Consider the following 9,204-nt stretch of genomic DNA (forward strand, 5'->3'; position numbering starts at 1 on the left):
TGGATGCACACTGAAAATATGGTAATAGAAGACATTCTGACTGTACGTACCCACACCAGTGTTTCCAACAACAAGAGGTGCTTTGGGGTGGGCAGCTTTCAGATCCTGTAATTCATCTAAGGTTACAGGAGAAATCCACATCATTCGTTCCCCATGGAAAACCAGAGTCCTTTTCGGTTGATTTTCAGCCATTCTCTGATGTGGAAACACAGAAGATTTACACACTTAAACATAGCCTTCAAGTACCTGAAGGGCCTACTAGAAAGCTGAGGACATAACTTTTATAAGGGCAGGTAGCAACAGGATGAGTGGAAACGGTTTTAAACTGGAAGAGGGTAGATTTAGACTAGATATTAGGAAGAAATTCTTTACTTGGATGGTGAAGAGATGCTGGAACAGGTTGCCCAGAGAGATTGTGAATGTCCCCTTTGTGGAAGCATTCAAGGCCAGGCTGGATGGGGCTGTGGGCAACCTGGTCTAGTGGGAGGTGTCCCTGCCTACAGCAGGGGGTTGGAACCAGATGATCTTCCAACTCAAACCATTCTATGATTCTATGATACATATAGTTGGCAGGGTCTAACAGACACTTATGAGACCAGAAGTAAAAAGATCTTAAAATATGGCAGTTCTACTCAATCCTCCAGAACTGCACAGAAATTGAACTGCCAGGCTGATTATTTGCACAGTGGTAAGTTTTTAGAATTCATGAGTGAACCACCATCAATTCATTCCAATGTGCAAATTGAATAGATTAATAATACATATAAGAAATAGCCCCCAAACAAAAAATGTACAAAAAGGGTCTGCAATTGGTGAAATTAATAGAAAAGTGATTTAAAATATTTAGGGAGGTACTTGCACACTTAGTTTGTTTGGAAATTACCAGTGATACCAGCAGCTGCATCCCTTTATACATACACATGATGCCTGGACTGGCACTGATCGCTTGGATATAGCTTGTGAATTGGTACAAATACATAGTCAGAAATGCCTATCTCCCTGTTCACAACTTCTCTTTGTAAGGAGACAATTAGTTATATACAGTTTGGCTTAGAATCTAACAATAATGCAAAGCGATAAATTTTTGTATTTTCCAGGGCAAATACTGCTGTCAGTAATGAAGGATTATTAGCATTTTCCATTCTAGTGCCCTTGTTTCAGATGCCTGTGTCTTTGCCACACTTTAACCACTGAGGCTAAACACTCACCTAAGTGGCCTTCTGAGGCTGACACTTTGACAGAAAAAAATAGAAAAAACTATTAAATGACAAAATGTTTGTTATTCAGATTGCTGGGAACATTTGTACATTCACGTGCTGCTCTGAACACCTGCTTTAGACTACTTCTTAGCATTCTCACCTAATGATTAATTCTGCATCTTCAGTTTCCCAATATGATATTTTAAAAATGTAATTAATCAAGGAGATAACTGGAATACAATAATATCAATTCAGAATTATATTTAAGATTATATGACATTTCTTCTGATAAATCATTGTAAAATAGGGATTAAAAATGAGTCTTGAACTATGGACTACCATAAAGGAAAAGACAGAGCTTAAGAGTAGACTATAAGCCACAAAAATTACCATTAGTTCTGGAGGAAATATAAACTCTTGGGTGGGATCTAAGGGCTGGAATTCATCTGGTGAAAACAGACTGGCAGATTCCTTAAAAGAGAAAGAAAACAAGACCAAGATTTTTTCTCCTTATTAGTTCCACACAAAACCAGAAAGAAACTGAAAGGGTTCCACTGAGGTCAATATAAAATCTGTAACTCTACTACTTTTTGGATTTAATGCTAAATTGCCCAAATAGGGGGAGATGGTTGCGATGGGAAAGGCTGGACATTGTTTGCTATGTGGTGTGGTTGGGCATCAGTCAGCAAGGGGTGAACAACTGTGTTGTGCATCACTAGTTTTATGTATTCTTTTATCATCATTACTATTACTATCCCTTTTTCTATCCTATTAAACTGTCTTTATCACAATCCACAAGTTTTAACTTCTTTTAACTTTCTCATACAACGCAATGATTACAATATAAGTAAAGCTGAGAATACCTGCTACATCATCTCCTCTACATAAAAATACACAAATAATTCTTAATGTTTATAAGTATTTCTAAATTAATTGTGAGGAATAATAAAATATCTGATTTCACATATAACAAAATGTAATATTATGGAAGGAATAAGTAGATCAAAATGGTAGAGTATGTATAAATCTTGAATACTTTAATAACAAGAACTAATGCAAAATACTTTCTCTAAGTTCTATATCCAACCAGAACAGTTACAATACTTAAAATATTACCTTCTCTTTTCTGTCAAACAAATCCTCTTCTTGATCCAAGCAACACTTTCCATTTGCTTTACTTTGACAACAAACAGAATCCTAAAGTAGGAATATTCCATCACTAAAATATTTCCCATAATGGCAGCGATTTAAAGTTTGCTTAAATTCTTCTCTCTTTATATTACATGTCATTTAAGAGTATCTCCTAACATTTCAATGAAGTTCTGGATGACATTTAATAAAATAATAAATTAAATTGGAAGTACATGTGTGTTAAAGAAACAATATCCAATAATATCTTAAAATCCTATGATATCAAAGTCCTTAGCAGAAAATAATTTATACTATATCAAATATGGTGGAATTGTGAGAGCACACATTCTGCATTATTTCCTTTATCCACAGTCAGTTCAGTCTCCTTCTTTCACTTTGACATGTTATTTTTGCCACTACTGACTAACAGTAAAAAAAAAAAAAACACATCAGGTAATTACTTTGTATTACCCTTCAAAATCCAGGCTGGACACCAAGTTCGTTTGTGGCAATCCCAAAAAACCCTTTATTTTTAAACAGGTTGGGCCACTAGATACCTTACACAGACTTAAATCACTTAAGAGAAGATAGATATGATACTAATAAAAATCTTCATGACTTGTATATGACTTGTATGCATAGATACTGTATTTCAGAATAATTCACGCTCCTCGTACACCTATCTCAACAGGAAAAATATTAGTTTATAAACATAGCAACAGAACTAATATGCATAATCTATTAACACACTAGAGAGTACTAATAATCATAACATAGTGATGGAAGTATTCCTATAATCACTAGTTCTTACCTTACAAAAGGTTTTACAGGCATCTAGGATGGGCCTGTATCCAGTACAGCGGCACAAGTTCCCTGGAAAAAGGAAATCATTAAGAAACATCTTAATGATGTTTCTGAAGTACGCTGATTTAAAATGCTTTTTACATTAGATTTGTGTTTTTGAAGCTCAAGGGAAAGTGTTAGCCCTCTGAAAGACATAAAAACATCACAATATCACTAGACTTAAGATCTTGCAGCTCCTGAGAAAAAAAAGCTTTTGTTTCAAAGTGGAGTTAGATATTAGGAGGAATTTCTTCACACAGATGGTGGTGACGCACTGGAAGAGATTGCCCAAGGAGGTTGTGGATGCCCCATCCCTGAAGGCATTCAAAGCCTGGGTGGATGTGGCTCTGGGCAGACTGGTCTGGTGGTTGGTGACCCTGCACAGAGCAGGGGGGTTGAAACTAGAAGATCATTGTGGTCCTTTTCAACCTAGCCCATTCTATGATTTACTAGAGGGAATGCTGACTACAGCTTAGTATTCTGGGGATTAGAGAATGTAAAAGGTTCCTCACCCACTCCAAACGTTTTTCCATCCCTTCAATCTGTTCTTAATAGCGGAGGAGCTGAGCATTATGCCTCCACCTAGTTAATCTCATTGTAACAGGAAATGCCTTTGTCTCCATTATGACTTTATAGTATAATAGATAACAAAGGATATTTTACCTGCAAAAAATGTTTCAATTTGCAATTTGGATGGCCTACTTTATCTCATTTGACTGATTAATTCCTACCACAAGGGGCCCTCCTTCCATAAGGCTTATGACACACTCAACTCCAGATGCAACAGGATCTCAAAAACTTCCAGGTACAGCTACACATCCAACCTGCTGTTATATTTTGCAAATTAGATTTAAAACACTTCAAAAGATGCAAATGAGGACATTTTTAACACCTGTCCCTGAAACAATCCACAATTTCACAATTTTTCAAGAGAAAAGAACAACAGGGAATAACAGTAATTCTGTTGGGAAGCACAATTTAGAGTACATACATCCATTGTGCTTACACAGACTTGCACTCACATACATAAAGCATCAGAAGAAAACAGTTTGATGAAATAACCACAAATTAAAAGTGACAATACTTACCAGCCAGAGCTGCAGTCATCTGCTCATAAGTTGGTTCTGGGTGATTTCTTAACAAAGTGTATATGGACATCACCATTCCAGGGGTACAGAAACCACACTGGGAGCCATGGCACTTGGCAAGCCTTTCCTAAAATGAAACACCATGAACAGCACTTTTTACAGTGTACTTTGCCTTTCTAACAAATTTTCATAAATAAGAAAGCCATACTAAATGCTGTCTTGAAACTAATTGTGAACTACTAAGGAAAACAATTTAAACATTGTCAAATAATTATTTGGGGTATGATGCCTCAGCACATATTACCAAGGAAATTAACTAACCTTCAGTAGTCTTCCGTCTCTTTTACATCATAGAAAGGGCATTGTCCAAGATGCGCCATTAGCCCAAATGGCACAGATCTTAAGTACTATTTGATCAGGATGTCAGTATTACAACAAGGGCTATCACGAGCCACACATCATCAGTCTTGATGAACCAACCAACTATTAGAAACTTGTGTTGCCTTCTGTTATCATTTAGCAGGAAGAATAATCAAAACATGAAACTCCCATGCCCAAAAAACACTGTCACTACAGACGGCTTATACAAAGAAAGAAATCAATACTCTTCTTACATAGTGATACTGTATTCTCACCTGAACTGGATGAATTCTGGTTCTTGTACTTCCAACACCTTCCACTGTGGTGACTGCCATACCATACAAGGAGCAAATGGGAAGCAAGCATGCATTTGCTGAGTAGTGTCTTTGGAACATTAAGGTGAATAAAGATGAATATTATTTTGCAGTAAATCAAGATTTTATACTTACAAGGCCATTTGGAAAGAGAGGAGACTAAGGCATTATAGAAGAGTTTTCTTACTAACTGCATCTCTTGTCCCCAGGCGGAATAAAAAGGGGCATAATATTGATAGTTGTGGAGAATTTTTATCTTCCTTAATACTTCAGTCTTTTTCTAATTGTCCTTTCATCAATCTTACCCACAAGCACCTTTCAAGTGTGTTTTGGCAGAGGAAAGTGGGGAAAGTTGGTGTAGTTATCTGCAGGAAGCAAGTCCCCTGCTGATAAACTGAAATTGAAATTTCTGATCCAAAGGAATTCTAGTGTAAAAAATATATATATATATATATTTTATTTTATTTTTATACATATATATATATCTTTCTAAATAGGAACAATGTGTCAAAATGAAAATTCTGGAAAGCTTCTCATCACTAACAATAAAATGTTTTGTTTTACAAGAGTTTAAAAGCTTATTTTTGGTAGACTCATTCTGGTTCTTTTAATGTCAACTCTTATAATAACATTAAACATTTAATTTCTATTGTATTCTGATGGAATGCAATTGTCTAAAGGGACAACTAGCGCATTTTGATCTTTCCTCCCTTCCCCCCAAAAAACATTCAATTCACAATGACGTTACCATTTAACAATTTCACTGAACTTTTCCCAATTTAAAAGTAACTTATTCCCACATTCAGTTTAACAACATAACTAGCAGGCATAATCTATTAGCCCTGCAAGGCTCAAACTCCTTTTTTGGAGAGGAGAGGGAGCAGTATTAGAAGGCTGGGTTGACCCACCTCCTACTTTTGGCTACCCTAACCTCACACCAGTAATGAGAGAAAACTGCTGAGAGAAGCAATGTTCCAGTGGTAAGTACAAAAGATGTTAAATTAATGTCCCATAAAGAGAGAATTCCTCACTGCAGCTATCAGCATATATTAGCAAACAAAGCATTGCAGCGTAACATACAAGCAAATACATGGCACAGTTGAATTAACAGAATTTTTTACAGTAACCTTCTTCAGATTAAATTAACTCTTCCTTTGGAGTACTTTACTGATTAGTGCAGATTTTACAACTGTATTTTTACAGTTTCATACGTTTATACCTGGAAACTGCATCCACAGTCATAAAATACAGCACAGAGCTTTTCAGATTTCTTGTTAAGGATACAGTATCTTCTTTGAAGCTGGCTCATAAGTTGATATCATCACCGTGCAGGCACCACAGCCACCTCCTCCACAGCCATACTTAGTTCCTGTAAGACGGACTGAAATTCCACTATTAGGGAAAAAAAAAGTTTTATTTCTGACTTTATTCTGTTATAAGACTGAGGACCATCTTTTTTCATGAATTTTGATGAAATACATAATTGGTTATATTCAATAGCACATACATTGCATTGCTTTCTTTACAGGACAAGGAAACAGGAAACTCAATTCTTTTTGGGGAAGAGTAAGCTGCGATAGAAACAAAAATTAAATAAGTTTCACAATAATTTTAAATCAGGAGACTGAAACTAAAGTTTCAACTTTTCCCTAGAAGTGCAACTGGAAAAGTAAGGCTCATATATAGTCAAAATCAGCCATCCTCCTAGCTATTTTATCTCAATTATGTATGGAAATTAGTTGTGAAAAAAATCAGTACCTCAATCTGGCTAAGTGGTTTTATATACAACTGTGCAGACACATCTCAGGGAATGGCACACTATCATACAGACATAAGGAACAAAATGCAGGAATACTCTAAATTGATATCTGAACTGTAAAGTAAAACTATCAACTAGCTCCTGAAAACAAATTAATCTTATCCCCATTTTAAAGACAGAATACAAAGATATAGCAAGGTCAAATGAGTCTTGAAGGTGCCAGATAAAGTCAGTGCAATATTATATATGGGACCACTCACCAGTGTGCTTTAACCAATGAAGTACAACTCTCCTGGTAAAGTTGGTATAGAGCTATGTTTTTTAGTTCAACGGAGTCTGAATTTGCTCAGATTACTGAAGAATAATTTCTTAAGTACCAGAACTACTACAGTACTACAGAAACTTACTCTTCTCCAGGCTCATCTCCACAACTGACCAGTAATGAAATGTTCCAAATTTTTCTTTTGAGACATTAAAAAAACTCTCTGTTGTGTGAATTCTCTAGTGTATGGTATCTGTCATTTTGTCCTTCAGGGATGTGTTTGATGAGACAGCCTAGAAAGCTGCCAAATAGGGGAGATTCTGCTCTTCACATCTGCTCCCTGATCCTGGCTCAGGGTCCCTAAACATAACACGTTACTCAACAGTATTACACAACAGCTTGATGAACACTAGGTTCTTGGTGCACTAGATTCCAGAAAATTGCTAACAGCTGAGAGCAGACACACAATCAAACCTCTGAAGAGGTGAACAGAATGAGAGGGAAAGATCAGAGGAAGTACTGCAGAATTCGTAACACAGAAAGCCAGAGAACTGTGGACTAAAACCAAGACAGAAGACAAAATTGTCTGCAAAAAGAAAACTGGCAAGTGTGAGTTCTAGTCCCTTCAAATTCTGTTTTTTTTTTTTTTTTTTTTCTGTTTTAAAAACATACTTGTTCACATTTACTTACTATTAAAACCTGTTCAGTTTTTTGTTTGTTTGTTTTGACTTTAGAAATTTGTTTGGAATACTTAGAAGAAAATAACATTGTTACAGAATTGCAACAGACTTAGGCCATCATCACAAGGTCTTTCTTCTTTCCAGGAAGAGAGACTTTTTACAAAACTTGGAGACTACTATGCTGTTAAGTTTTATTCATACTGGCCAAAAGGTTCTTATGAACAGACAGATAGATACACACACATAAATTGTGCCTAATAGGATAACTTGTTTGTTTAGGAAACCAGGCTGAAAATGCAGCAGCTCACCTAAGAGCATTTGATGTAAGAACATCATACTGCTATTTTATCTTAAGGAAGTCACAGCTTCTTTCACCTGGAAAACAGCCTTTTAATTATCACTTACGAGAATTCTACTTGAAGAAGGCTTTCAACTAAGTGACTGGAAGGAAAAATAATCAAGAAAAGGATACGTCTCTTTCGCAGATAAAACAGCAGCATCTGTTCAGGATCGGCATTTTTCTCTATTATCTGCAGTAAAAAAGAAAAAGCAAACTTTAAGAAAGTAGAGCTTTTCAAAATTCAGAACACGGGCTACATTCCTACAAAACCAGAACAAAAACATTCTCTGGTTCGCTCTCACAGAACTACTTGTATTGCCAAAGCCCACAGATTCCTTCATAGACAGATATGTTTCCAAGATGTACTAAAAATAAATGCTGCTCACTGAAAGGTCATACTGAGGGAACTAACCTTCAATCACGTTAGAAATAAAAATGCAACAGGACTTTGCCACAATAGAGGTAGCATAGCATAACAAATTAATCATTTGCAGATTTTAGAGTCTCTCTGGCACTTTAACCTACTAGGATGAACACCAGAGAAGCGTTTAAGGCTGTCAGCAGGAATCTTTTTCTAGTTTTGTTTATATAAATTTTCACTTCTCTTACTAGGCTAACAATTGAAAGCAATAAAAATGCCTGCATTCTTGTCTCCGTTAAAGGGTTTCTTATTCCATTGCTTAGAATCAGCTAGTTCCTTGCAATTGCATTTAATCAGTAACGAGCTTTGGTTTGCCCTTGCACTATTACCTTTTTAACAGTCCAGATTTTGGCACTGGAGCCTTGTTGACTAGCTTTCACGCCTGCGTAAATTTCTTCTCCAATAACCACTGAAGACAAGAAGCCAGGCACATACAAGTGAAAAACTAGTTCACTCATCAACCAAATCTGTTAGCCAGTCAAAAGTTCACTTCATTTTGATACTATCCCCCCCCTCCCCAAACTCAGCAGAACTAGCTAAAATAGGATGATTTAAGCAATTTAAGTTGCCCTCCTCTGATGCTTCTCCTCTTCTTACAGCACTTGTTAAATGCAAGAGAACTAGCTAACCGTAATAATAGCAGCTGACTGATTCACATTCCAAAGGCTCTGGAAGGATTCAATTACACTTTCCCAAGATTTCCAAGGAAATCTAAGAAAACTAGATTCTATCTGTGCCCACGTCTTTCGGGGCTACTTTTGAAACAGCAGTTACCCTTTCTTCAGACTCCCTCCCAACGACACTTAC

The 9,204-nt window shown here is 36.3% G+C and overlaps 1 protein-coding gene across 3 annotated transcripts in view; it reads right to left on the reverse strand.

The window, feature by feature from the left end:
- The window catches only part of LOC116233962 (aldehyde oxidase-like), a 40,349-nt gene that overhangs the window by 31,010 nt on the left and 135 nt on the right, over window positions 1-9,204 (reverse strand). For all 3 annotated transcript variants that reach the window (XM_090144214.1, XM_031601182.2, XM_090144213.1), the window contains exons 2-9: window positions 8,109-8,166; window positions 6,220-6,316; window positions 4,897-5,005; window positions 4,262-4,388; window positions 3,142-3,203; window positions 2,316-2,396; window positions 1,590-1,670; window positions 51-195 (exon numbers count right to left, since the gene is read on the reverse strand). In XM_090144214.1, the coding sequence (XP_090000340.1) occupies window positions 51-195; window positions 1,590-1,670; window positions 2,316-2,396; window positions 3,142-3,203; window positions 4,262-4,388; window positions 4,897-5,005; window positions 6,220-6,316; window positions 8,109-8,166 (760 nt within the window). The remainder of the gene's footprint in view (window positions 1-50; window positions 196-1,589; window positions 1,671-2,315; window positions 2,397-3,141; window positions 3,204-4,261; window positions 4,389-4,896; window positions 5,006-6,219; window positions 6,317-8,108; window positions 8,167-9,204) is intronic.

This window comes from Phasianus colchicus, chromosome 7 (genome assembly GCF_987193195.1).
Source record: "Phasianus colchicus chromosome 7, bPhaCol1.hap1.1, whole genome shotgun sequence".
Classification (NCBI taxonomy): domain Eukaryota; kingdom Metazoa; phylum Chordata; class Aves; order Galliformes; family Phasianidae; genus Phasianus; species Phasianus colchicus.